The following is a 12,948-nucleotide window of genomic DNA, read 5'->3' on the forward strand; positions in this document are numbered from 1 at the left end:
CCTACCTCTGGATTCAGACATCCAGTGCCTTTGGACATCTCTACTTGACCCTGTCATCGTTCCTTCCCAGTCCTTCTGCACTCCCAGTAAGTGGCCATGCTGAGGCAAGTGAGAAGTAGGATTAGTCCAGTGTCATTACCCTGAGTACTACCTAGAGTGCTCTCTGGGGTTTAAATCTGCTCCATTCACCCCACCAACTTCCAAATATTAGGAAGCCAATAAACTATTCTGTCCAGAGGTGCCTTGCTCCATATGGTAGACACTAGGATGGCTATTCATTAAGGGGCTATTCAAATTAAGTTAAAATTTTAAAATTCAGTTCATTAGTCCCAATAGCCACATTTCAAGTGTTCAGGAGTCACAAGGAGCTAGCTGGCTACCATACAGGACAGAGACAATATGAAATATTTCTATCATCATGGAAAGTCCTGTTGGACAGCACGAATCCAAAAGTGAGACAATATGAGAATCAAAAAGAATAACAGCTGCAATAGACTGAAACACACAAAATATGCTAAAACCTAACAACTAAAAAAACCTAATTAGTCACTTTGGGAGGATGCTAGGGAACCTTTATTCTGATAAATAATGGGGGTAAAAAATCGCACATTTATCCAGTCTTTCCTGTATGACCTGTAACTCATGGTAAACAATGAATTGATTAGAGCACATTCTTTGTTTTTAAACCTGGTCACCGGCAGTACTTCCTATGGCCACAGGGTGGCCCCAAAACTTGCTTTTGAGAGATGCCTCTGTAGAGCAGGCTTCTGTGAACCAAGGTCACGGAAAGTGACAGGACAGACCTAAATGCCTGCTGTTTCCTAATTCACAGTGTGGACGTTGACTACCAGTTTTTACTATCTATAGGTCCCCTAGGCAGGAAGACTATTATGAGCACAATGCCCCAAACTTCCAGCTATTGGAGCCCAAAATCAAAGCCAGCTTTGATCCCTCCCTTTTCCTCACCCACCCACAGTCCCGTGTTCAGATTTCCTTATTTTCTAACGATCTCTAGATTCTTTCCACTTCACTCCATCTCCTTGACTCCACCTTGTCCAATCTCATTCTTTCCTTCCTGGATAAATCTATGGCTTCTTCACAAACCTACTGCTTAAAATCTTCTTAAAAATCCATTCTCCATGTTGTAACCCAAGTCATCTTTTGGAATACAAATTTGAGCCTGTCCTCCTCCCCTCCCCACCTTGGCGGCAAGGCCTGTCTACTCATCCCACTTCACCCTAATGTCTTCTTCCTCTTCCACTACTAGGCTTCAGACACACTAGCTCCTTTTCTGTTCAACAAACACAAGGCGCTTGTTCCCACCTAAGGAACTTTGCCCTTGTTGTGCCTCTGCCTGGAATGCTCTTTCCCCACATCTTCACACAGCTGACTCCTTCTCTTCACTTTATTTGTTCCAGGGACCTTGGAGAATCTTGCAAAACAAACAAACAAACAAACAAACAAACAGATCCTGGGCTTTCATCACTTTCACTCTAGGAGAGTCAGACTTGATAAACTATCCGGGGGAGCTTGGCTCTGAAGGCTTGGGCTCTCTATTCCTAGGAGAAAGGGCATGTAAATTACAGGCCGAGAGAAAAGCATAAAAAGCTCTTTAGTCCTTGAATCTTGTCTATGTGCTAAGAATGTTTCCATGCTTGCAATTTCCATGTCGATTTGCAAGGGAAGCCCACCACTCATTGTACTTTAGATGTCAGCAGTATCACTCATTTTAAGGGTCATCTCATGGGAAAGAAGCAGTGAGGTCTACTGTACTTGACTAGGCGGTGCGGGGCGCCCCACCGCACACTCTCTGGTGCCGACAGCTCTGCTGCGCTTGAGGAGGCGGCTGGCAGAAAGCGATCGGCACCTGGACAGGACCCGGTACCTGCCCTCCGCAGGAGGCCCGCCGCGGCTCGAGAATTTACTGCTCTCGCGAGATTTTCAGAGATTCCCGTCGTAGCTCCCGCTTACGCGGTTACCAAGGCAACTGGGTGGCGCCTGCACTAGCGGGAAGGAGGCGTACATCGAATTTTCTCTGCTAAACTGAGAGATTTGAGGAGTGGCCTTCCCTGAGCTTCCAGCCCCGGAGACCACGGCCTCTGCTCCAGGCTGTACCCCTGCCCCTGGGGGCCATGGGCCGGATTTCGGGGCTCGTGCCCTCTCGTTTCTTGACGCTCCTGGCGCATCTGGTGGTCGTCATCACGTTATTCTGGTCCCGGGTAAGGCCTATGGCCCCTCTCATCTCGTCCCCATTCCCACCTTGGGGTGGTCCCAGCCCCACCCAACCCTTTCCCCCGGGCCCTTACCCGGTCGCTTCCTCCCATCCTTTGCCACCCGACCTCTTTGAACTTTTCTTCCTCTCTGCCCTACTCCCCAGGACAGCAACATCCAGGCCTGCCTGCCTCTCACGTTCACTCCCGAGGAGTATGAAAAGCAGGACATTCAGTGAGCACTCGGGGTGTGGTGGTCAGAATTAAGCAGCAGTGGGAGTGAAGGGATCTTAGAAAAAGATCAGAAGGCCTGAGCCATCCCCCTTCCTTTTTGCAGGTTGGTAGCAGCACTCTCTGTCACTTTGGGCCTCTTTGCAGTGGAGCTGGCCGGTTTCTTCTCGGGAGTGTCCATGTTCAACAGCACCCAGAGCCTCATCTGTATCCTTTCTACTTGCGCACCTTTCCTGCACGGCCCATTTCCATCACAGCTCCCTCCAGCCATCTAACTAGGCCTTTCTGGTACAGTGGTTTTTGCCCTAGTAGGCAAACAGAATTCCTCCAGTTGAGAGATCTTAGGCAATGTGGAAGATTTAATACAATCTTTGGTCATTCGTTAAGCTCCTGCTATGCACCAGGCAATGGTGATCTCAAAATGGGAGTAAAACACAGTTTTCTACCTTGAGGAAGAGGCAGACACATAGACATCTATAATTCAATGTTCATAGGATGTGTAAAAATATGAAGCACTATGGGAACTCAAAAGAAACGAAGGTGGATCAGGGAAGGCTCTCAATATCTGAATTTTGGATGAGGAGGACCAGGGTGCTGGAGAGTGATTCTGCAGAGTGTATAATGTCACTGTGAGCATTTCTCTGTGCCTGGAGTAGATGGGGGGCCTACTACCTCACCTGAAGGGTCCAGGCTAGATATGCAGTGGGGATAGCTTGGGGTCCGAGCTGTGCAGGCTCAACCCTGTCCTCTACTCACATGGTTGTCCTAAAATTCAGAAGTCAGGGCTGCTGGCTCTGGCCTTTGCAATGTGATAAAGGGAGCAAGAGGTGCTCTGCTCTCCAGGAGGTGAACCTGAATGCAGATGCCAGCCCACCCTAGCTTTTTGTGGGCCATCACTAACAACCTGTTGATCCAAAGGCTTTCCTTGACCCTGGTGCGTTCCCAAGCCATTGGGGCTCACTGTAGTGCATCTGTGTCCCTATCCTTTTTCATATTTGAGCGTTGGGAGTGCACCACATACTGGTACATTTTTGTCTTCTGCAGGTATGGTATCTCCCAATGTTTGGGGATAGGGAAGGAAGATTTACTCTTAATCTGAAGATTTCCCCTACCCAGCCCTTACTCCATTTATGAGATATCTGATCCACTCAACATCTTGTAGTCTTTTGAAGTGTTCCCCTCCTACACTTTTGGGGTGGGATCTCTAGTTTGGGAATTTGATTATTTTTATTGGAAGGGGCCCTAAACCGACCACCTACCTTCCGCAGTGCCCTCCCAGCTGTCACTGAAATAGCATTATTCATCAACGTCTTTGGGCTGAAAAAGAAACCTTTCTGATACTTTCATGGCCAGAAGTAGGAATAAAGGCTGGAGGAGCGAAGAACGACTCACCGTTTCTGGAAGAAGGAAACCACGGGCTTCAGCTCTCCCCCTAAATCTCCATTTGGTGGAGAATGTCATTGTTGGTGTTTGGGTAATTATCTCTCGAGTCTGAAATTATCTGCGTTTTGTTTGTAGTTCTTTTTAATGAAATATATTTTAGGATAAGATCAAGATTTAAAAAAATTTCAGGGGAGAATTGGGGTGACCAAAGTACTAGAGAAGCGGAAATCAGTTTTTCAGCCTTACAGACTGTAAGATAATAGGTATCGCTTTTATTTTAGTTATTACGGTAGCGGTCTGGCGGAAGAGCGTGGGCGGAGACATGTAAATAATTTGGTGCGTGTATGTTAGGGCACCCAGTTCGTGAGTGGAGCATTCTGGGAGGAGTTCACTTATCCTTTTTTGGCAGTCAAGTGGAAAAACAGACTTTAACAATCTGCAAATTAGTGTAACAACAGAAATGGAAGAACCTAAGTACCTTGTAGTTTGCTGCGTTATTACTCACCCTTACTAATAGTGGGGTCTTTTCCCCAGAGTATTGACTGCCGCAGATAAGCATGTTATCGTCAGGTAGGATAATCCTTACCTGTTCCTCCGTTTGGAGGGCAGAATAGAATATGATGATTGGAGCTCGCATGATTCGTGATTAACGGCTCTGCGTGATCAGGACTTGCAACACCCTGATTGCTCCCTTCTGATTCTAACTGGCGATCATTATTCTTATTTACGTTTTTGACAGACAGTGTTTTGTTATGACAGTTGTTCCGTGGTACGTAGGAGAGGTGGGCTTTGTGTGAGCATTTAGGAAAAATTGTTACTATTTTGTATATAGTAGCTAGCGATGCTTATGTTCTACTTTGTTACAGGAAGAATGTTTTCAGGATTGTTTTCTAGAGAAGGTTCTGTGAATAATTTTCACCCCCCTGGCTATTCTAACTAAGCAAAAGGCTTCCAAGGAGGTGCTTTCTGATTGTGCTCCTCAGGTCATTCCTCCACGCAGATAACGTTCTGTCTCTTCCGACAGCCTTTCGTTTTGAGTATTCATTCAGTGAGTGCTTACTGAGCATATACTATATGCAAAGCACTGTAGTAGGTACTTAGTGAATATGACCCATAACTCTGCCCCCACCATCACAGATATCATGGTTCATGGAGACAGACACGAAGCAATTTATGGTACTCCCAGAGTAATTTAATAGCAAATTGTGATACATGCTACAAAGAAGACTTACAGATGCTGTGGAGTAAGGATTCATTTGCTAAATGTGGCAGGAGTATTGCTCCTACAAGATCAGTTTGAGTGAGGTCCTGGAGTGTGGCTTCAGCAGAGAGGTAGGGGAGCAGATTGTTCCCGAGGCAAGAAAGGTGGACAATACGGGCTATGGTTACAGGCTTGATAAGGAAAGTCACATTCCACTGCAATCTGGCTTTCACCACACCCAGTGATGTGCTCTATTAACTTGTGAAAACTGATTGTTTTTCAAAAACATTGTGGACTGGTTGTTAAATACAATTATCAAAAATTAAACCATGTAATCTTGCAATTAAATACATTTTTAAACAGAGAGAATAAATACTCAAAACTCTTTACGTCCTGGTTATTTTCTAAATTTACTATTATATGTTTTTATGTCGTCTACATTTATTGTATCTGTATGGTGGAAATACTATAAAATTATGTACTACTGTGTATCTCTTCCCAATTTACTTAGTGACATCAAGTCAATAGTTTGAAATTGGCCTGAGTGGGAGTATCTACACCACAAAAATTGGCAAATTCTACATATCAGGTTTTGTTGATTGTCTCCACTTAAGAAAGTGATGGAGAAAATGTTAATAATGCAGGTTAAACTTTTAAGTGTCATGTCTGTGACTGTTACATTGTGAATAGCACAAAAAATTGAGGGAATACTCTCCCAAAATTTGAAAACTTACCAGATTCAGCAAAGAAGTCACCCAAGTAATTGAAAAATCTGTGAAGTTTCAACGTATCTTCAGTGTTTTATTTTTGTGTTACTTGAAAATGTAAATAAAAATATCAACCAACCTTCATATTGGAACTTAGGCTACAACTCCATTTATGAAATCATGGATATAAGAGTAGAATTTACAATAAAGAATACTGTTTATTTTATTTGTAAATTCTGTGTTACACATCCTTTTATCAGTAAAATATGTACAAACTTATTTTTTTAATTAAGCTTTTTTGGGGGTATTAGGTTTATTTATTTATTTTAAATTTATTTATTTATCTTTTTAGTGGAGGTACTGGGGATTGAACCGAGGACCTCTGCATGCTAAGCACATGCTCTACCACTGAGCTATACCCTCCCTTCCCCTTATAATAAATTTACGTATGTACATAAATGCATACTTTGTTGGGGGAAAGTTGGTTGTTAAATATTTACCAGAACTTTCCTGCTCCTACAGTCCCAAGAAACTGCTCATCACCGATGACTTTCTTGTTCCTAAATCTAGAAGTTACTTCTCAGACTTGAGCTTGACCTCTTCTCAGCATATAATATGGTGACCATATTTGAAATATGTTCTCCCTTGTCTTCCCCTGGCTTACCTCCCGCTGTTCTGGCTTCTCCGTCTTAAATTTCGTCTAATGAGTTTTGATTGAGAACCCACAGCCTGCCAGTCACTGAGGATGTATTACCAGGTTGTTGTGGGACGCAAGGCTGGCCGGTGTTGCACAGGCGGTAAAAGAATTTACCAAAGGATTAAAGAACAAAGAAAGTTTAATAGAGATGCTGTTACAGGCAACAGTGGGCCACACAGACCAGAAGTGCCTGTGTGAGTGCCAGGGTGAACGTGTAGGGTCTTTTATTGGGCGGAAGGGGCTGTGAACACAATGGGTAGGGGGCTGTGTGATTAATTCGTGCACAGGTGCCTGACTGAGATACCTGACTAGTTGTAAGATCTGTCAGGGCTACTCTGAATAATAGGATTAACTACTCTAGGGTATTGTGAGGTGGGCTCTTTCTTGGGGCAGTTTAGTTTTGTTAGGGTAAATACTCCTGAAGAGAAGATACTTTTTTAATGGAGGGGTAGGTAATTTTAGGGGTGTGTGTGTATATGTGTGTGTGTGTGTGTGTGTGTGTGTGTGTGTGTGTGTGTGTGTGTGTGTGTGTGTGTGTGTGTTTAAACATAGGTACTGGGAATTGAACCCAGGACCTTGCGCATGCTAGGCATGCACTCTGCCACTGAACCCTCCCCCAAGAGAAGATGTTTTTATCTTACAGAAATGCAGGTTTGTGAAGGGTCCTACAGTGGGGAGTGGGGATTAATTTGTCAGTACACTCCAGGCACAAGGAGAGCCCAGGAGTGGGGGCTTTTTAATGAACTTCACAGAGCGCCAGTCTGCTCCACAGTTGTCTCCTTGGCTTGTCCCTTAAACATTGATGGTCACTATTCCTTGGGTGACTTCCCCCACCTCCCATCTTCAAACACCACCGAGATGCTGTTAGTTTCCATGTCTGGACTCTCTTATATGAGCCCCAGCCCAGGGCAAAGACCACAGCAAGCTGTGGAAGCAGTCCTTGGTTTAAGGTGCAGCCTCTCCTTCTTGGCTGTGTGATTGGCAACAGGTCACTTAACCTCTCTGTGCCTCACGTCCTTCATCCACACTCCAGAAGTCTCTACTACAAGCACTTCGACTATCTATCTCTTAGTAAACACTAGAGGCTTTGCCAACTAGCATCAAAAATAGGTTTTCATTTTATTGTGAAATTAGTAGCTTGTTAATCAGCATAAGCCAGTCAGGAAAAGACAAATACTGCTTGATGCTACTTATATGAGTTCAGTTTTGGAAGATGAAAAGAATTCTGGAGACTGGTTGCACAACAAGATGAATGTACTTAGCACTACTGAATTGTACACTTTAATTAAAAACGGTTAAGATGGTAAATTTTATGTTATGTATTTTTTATAATTTAAAAAATAGATAATTTTAAAATAAAAAATCAGTGGGGAAAAGGGATTAGTCAGTAAAAGTTATTAGAACAACTGAGTAACCATTTGGGGAAAAATATGGATCAATACCTTATGCCAGTATTACTGATAAATCAAAGATTACAGTATTAAAAAAAAAACCCATAAAAGTACTTAAAGAAATCTTGACATTTCTAACTTTCTTATTTGGAATTATTTTATTTTATTTTATTTATATATGTATGTTTTATTGAAGTATAGTCAGTTTACAATGTTGTATTAATTTCTGGTGTACAGCATAATGCCTCAGTCATACACGAACATACATATATTTGTTTTCACATTCTTTTTCACCGTAAGTTACTACAAGATGTTGAATATAGTCCCCTGTACTATACAGTATGAACTTGTTTATCTATTTTATATAAATTAGTATCTGCAAATCTCAGACTCCCAGTTTATCCCTTCCCACCCCATTCCCCTCCCTGGTTTGTTTTCTATGTCTATAAGTCTGTTTCTGTTTTGTAAATTAGTTTGTCTTTTTCTTAGATGCCACATATAAGTTATACCATATGGTATTTTTCTTTCTCTTTCTGGCTTACTTTACTTAGAATGACGGTCTCTAGGCCCATCCATGTTGCTGCAAATGGCATTATTTTATTCTTTTTTATGGCTGAGTAGTATTTCATTGTATAAATATACCACACCTTCTTTATCCAGTCATCTGTCAATGGACATTTAGATTGTTTCCATGTCTCGACTATTGTAAATAATACTGTTATGAACATTGGGGTGTATGTATCTTTTTGAATTGAGATTCCCTCTGGGTATATGCCCAGGAGTGGGATTGCTGTATCATATGGTAAGTCTATTTTAAGTCTTTTGAGGAATCTCCATACTTTGGAATAATTTTAGATCACAGAAAATTTGCAAAAATAATGCATATTTCCTGTCTACCCTTCACCCCGCTTCTCCAAATGTTTTACACAGCCTTGGTATAATTATGGAAACCAGGAAGTTAGTGTTGATACAATACTGTTAACTAGTCTACAGGTCAATCTTATTTGAATTTTTCCAGTTTTCGCATTAATACCCTTTTTCTGATTCAGGACCTAATCCAGGATTTCACCTTGCATTTAGTTGTCACATCTCCTTAGCTTTTCCAATCTGAGACCATCCCTCGGTCTTTTTTTTCTTTTTTCCCTTTCATTATCTTGACGCATTTGTGGAGTACTGATAAGTTATTTTGCAGAATGTCCCTCAATTTGGTTTTGTCTAATGATTTCTCATGATTAGACTGAGGTTGTGCAATTTTATAAGAATATCACAGAAGTAAATAGTTTGGAGTGGGGAAGACATAAGTATGAAAACAAAACGTAGAAGTCACAAAAGACTGGTATTTAAATATACATTTACAATGTTAAAAGTATGCATGGTTAAAAAAATAAGCAAAGGTTAGAAAAATAAGCAAAAGTTAAAAGATAAATGATAATCTAGGGAAAATATTTATCACTCATATTGCAGAGAAAGAGCTAATTTTGATACATAAAAATGTCCTACAAATCTGTAAGAAAAATCAATAATCCAATAAAAATGTATGAAAAATTATAGACATTTGCCAAAAAAGGAAATATAACGGACTCTCAAATATATGAAGAGATGCCTAGTTCACTCACCATAAGAGAAATGCAAATCATATTTAACTTACATTTGTAATGACCACTTGCTTGTGGGTGGGAGTAAAAATTGGTAACACATCCACCTGAGAGCAACTTGGCAATATTCCATCAAAATCAAAATCAATCAAAATCACAAAGACCCATCCCCTTTTCATCTAGGACTTTCACGTCTAGGAATTAGCCCTACATATTTGCACACAGGTGGACGGGGAATGTGTAGATTATTCTTTGCAGCTTTGCTTGTATTTGCAAAAGACTGGAAACAACTTAAATGTCTCTCAACAGAGGGTTGGTTAAATTACATTACAGAGTAATACCAAGCAGCCAGGACAAAAGCAAACTTTATACACGGGTGTGGAACAGTCTCCAAGATACTTAATGACAAAAGCAAATTGCAGAAGAGTCCATATAGTTTTCTTCTATTTCTGTAAAAAAAAAATGTAGAAAGCTGTGTATGTGCACAGAACATCTCTGGAAGGAGACGAACCGTATTGGGAGGACTGGTGGTTGATGGGCAAAAGTTGGGTGGCTGGGAAATCAGGTGGGAGAGAATCTTTATCTATATGCTCTTTTGAAATTTTGCCACATTCATTAAAAACAAACAAACAAAACCCCCTATATTTTAAAAGAAAGTGAGCCTGCAGCTGCTTTTCATCCCTGTTTGGTAATGAAGCAAAGTCAAAGGCAAGCAGAGCTGGAATCAGAAACAGGTAACTGATGACATCATGTGAGTGCCTGGACCCTGCTGTTTCCAGCTACATTCCAGTCATGTGAGCCTCACAGTCTCCTTTCTGGCTGAAGTCTGAGCTGTGTCGGCAAGCGTCTTGACCTCCAGGTCCATCAAAGATCATGATGGGTGCTTTTTTTCCCCTCTAGCTTTCTTGGGGTATTATTGGCAAACACACTGTGTTTTTTGTTGTTTTTAAATAATGAGTATGTTTTTATTTCTCTGATAATTTAAAAAATGTGAACATCCTGTAATTCAGTCACAGCCTTTACTTCCAAGTGACTTCTTCATTGGGCCTCAGTTCCCTTTTAAATAAGAGACTTGTTCTGGAAGGCAGTTAGCTTTTCATCATTCTTTCTTCTAGCTAACATCCAAAGACAAATCCCACAGGGACAAGTATATATACCCAGTGGTCACACACAATTTGAAATAAGCTCATCATGAATGCTGTGGCCTCAGAGCCAACAATGACCCCACGACCAGGGGCAGTGGCAACCACCCCATGTTTTAATGATCTCTTTTCCTGTGTATGATCATAGCTCCTGGTGCCAGCATGGTGCCTGGTATTGGAGAGTGAAAGAGGCCTCATTTAACAAGTAAGGAAAATGAGGCCCAAGGAGAAAGCCATTTGCCTGAGGACATTGTGCAGACAGGGACAGCTGGGACCAGAACCCAAGACCTCTGGTTGTCAGGCCAGATCAGCTGACTCAATTCAGAAAGCATTTAATAGCGGGGCTTGTTTACCCCAGTGAATTTCTAATGAATGGAAGGCTGCAGAGTGAGGGCATGGGGCCAAGAGTCTCCCAGGCTCCCGGTCCCAGGAGACCCATCTGCCTACATTTGTCCTGCTCACACTGGGCCCCAGTGAGGTTCCCCTACCACCCATGCCCACACTTCTCTGCTTCCCAGGGGCCTGAGGCCTGGGCCTGCCCTGCTGCAGTGACAGGGGCTGGCTCCCTGGCCACACTGGTAGCAAGTGATCAGGGCTTCACCAGCCCAAACCCTTCCTCCCCAAACAGGTGCCTAGGAGTCCACCAGTAGCAATCCATTTGCCTGCTATGCTGGGTTCTCCTTTAAAACACTTCTTGCTGAGACAGTGGTTCACCATCATTCATTATTCATTTGCCTGCCTGGTTTCTGCACTGTGCTTGGTACTTGAGCAGGGAGAATGACATGGATTGAATGTTATCACTTTATGTATGTATACTATGTTTTATACAAAAAAAATTTTTTAATGAGACATCATTCTATATATGAAAAAGAAAAAAAGACTAACCAGTTAAAAAGAGAAAAACCCATCAGGGTATTTCTTTGAGCCTAGGTTTCCCCAATGTAAAATCAAGATGGTACCTACCTCATAGGATTGTCACGGGAGGTATTTATAACAACGTTATAACAGCAACAACATTGGAAACAGCTAAAAGCTAGTCCTTGAGGAACTAGTTAAATAAACTGGTGAGATTTCTGGTTAAACATGGAGCATTTGTCTTCTCTGCTGTGCAAAACTTAACTGAATAACAGAAGAGGAGTCACAGAAGCATATATCTACAAGGACGTAAAGACCAGGAGAGAAAACAGCCGTGGAGAAAAAGATTTCAACAAGGCTTTGGAGGCTGGACGATGGCCTAAGGGTGGTGACAGACCGAGCAGGATACCATGCCCGAAGATCCTAGAGGTCCCCAGACCCCAGGTCAGAGCCTGGCTGAACACAGGGTGGCCGAGAGCCTGTGTTCAAAGTGTTGAGACCCCCGGGGCTCCCTCCCCTCTCACACCTGAGTCACATACACCACCCCTCCGCACGCCCATTTTTGGGAGGCTTTGGACTTGGGGACCCAAGGTGCAGCAGAGGTGAGGCTTAAAGCTAGAAAAAGAAACCCCCACTCTGCTCTAGATCCCCCCCCCCAGCACACACACACGCAGGGCAGGGATATGGAATAGAGGATATTTTTTTCAAAAAACTGAAGGGCCTTGGAGAAAGCCTGCAACCTGTCAACATTTGGGAGTCTGCAGGAAAAGGCTTCCACTGTCCTACAGCAAAGCCAACAGTCAATGAATGCTCTCTCTCTCTCTCTCTCACACACACACACACACACACACACAGCTTTCACTTAATCTCTTGGTGGCTCCCTATTAACCTATTAAATATTAATAGAGAGTCAACAACCAGCATTCAAAGAAAGCCTCCAAAATGAAAGAGAGGCTCCTCCCATATATTAAAAAAGAAAGAAAGGCCATCATAGAAATCTGGAAGAAACAGATATTAAGCACAAGGAGGAAAAACAATCTTTAATTGGAAAGTTTAAAAAAATGGCAAGGGAAACTCAATGCATATAGTCTGTTAGCATTTGTAGTTTTAAAGAGAAAAAAAAGTTTCCATGTCTATATCGGTCTCTGCACCAGTCCAGTCGTTCAGGAAGATTTGCAAGACTGGAGACAGCAGCTGTGTGGAGCAGGGCTCCTGGGTGACTCAGAACAAGAGTTTGCTGTACATTCTCTTCTACCTTTTGAATTTTGGTGGTTCCCTAATACCTAGTTTAAAATGTAATACTGAATTTTAAAAATATATATAATTATTATCCTCAGGGAGATGAGAGAAGATACTGCATTTTGGAAATTAAAAAAAAAATCAACATCCATCTTTATTTAAGGATAAAGAATAGTAGAAAAAAATAGGTAAATATATATAACAAAAAATGTTTTTTTCCCAAAAAGGAGAATACAAGAAAACTTTCAGAAAGTAAAACAAAAAGATAAATGAATTGGAGAGTGTCCAAGGGAACCT

General features: G+C 42.1%; 1 protein-coding gene, 1 non-coding gene and 1 pseudogene across 2 annotated transcripts; 2 read left to right on the forward strand and 1 right to left on the reverse strand.

The window, feature by feature from the left end:
• Window positions 1-1,968: 1,968 nt before the first annotated feature.
• Window positions 1,969-5,966, forward strand: TMEM107 (transmembrane protein 107). Its single transcript, XM_010965950.3, has 5 exons — window positions 1,969-2,219; window positions 2,378-2,445; window positions 2,548-2,648; window positions 3,389-3,485; window positions 3,710-5,966. The coding sequence occupies exons 1-5, from the start codon at window positions 2,133-2,135 to the stop codon at window positions 3,777-3,779; spliced, it is 423 nt and encodes a 140-aa protein (XP_010964252.1). The 5' UTR covers window positions 1,969-2,132; the 3' UTR covers window positions 3,780-5,966.
• Window positions 4,388-4,523, forward strand: LOC123619938 (U8 small nucleolar RNA). The gene has a single exon (XR_006728643.1). It is a non-coding gene; the product is annotated as a U8 small nucleolar RNA (small nucleolar RNA).
• A 4,468-nt stretch (window positions 5,967-10,434) lies between the features above and the next one.
• On the reverse strand, window positions 10,435-10,635 carry LOC123619933 (NADH dehydrogenase [ubiquinone] 1 beta subcomplex subunit 1-like; annotated as a pseudogene).
• Window positions 10,636-12,948: the final 2,313 nt, after the last annotated feature.

Source organism: Camelus bactrianus, chromosome 16, assembly GCF_048773025.1.
Source record: "Camelus bactrianus isolate YW-2024 breed Bactrian camel chromosome 16, ASM4877302v1, whole genome shotgun sequence".
Lineage (NCBI taxonomy): Eukaryota > Metazoa > Chordata > Mammalia > Artiodactyla > Camelidae > Camelus > Camelus bactrianus.

Excerpts from the sequence above, each read along its gene's own strand:
- TMEM107 (XM_010965950.3), top strand. The coding sequence starts at position 2,133 with ATGGGCCGGATTTCGGGGCTCGTGCCCTCTCGTTTCTTGACGCTCCTG. Across the intron at positions 2,220-2,377 it reads TCACGTTATTCTGGTCCCGG|GACAGCAACATCCAGGCCTG; the intron begins GTAAGGCCTATG and ends CCTACTCCCCAG. Across the intron at positions 2,446-2,547 it reads TATGAAAAGCAGGACATTCA|GTTGGTAGCAGCACTCTCTG; the intron begins GTGAGCACTCGG and ends TCCTTTTTGCAG.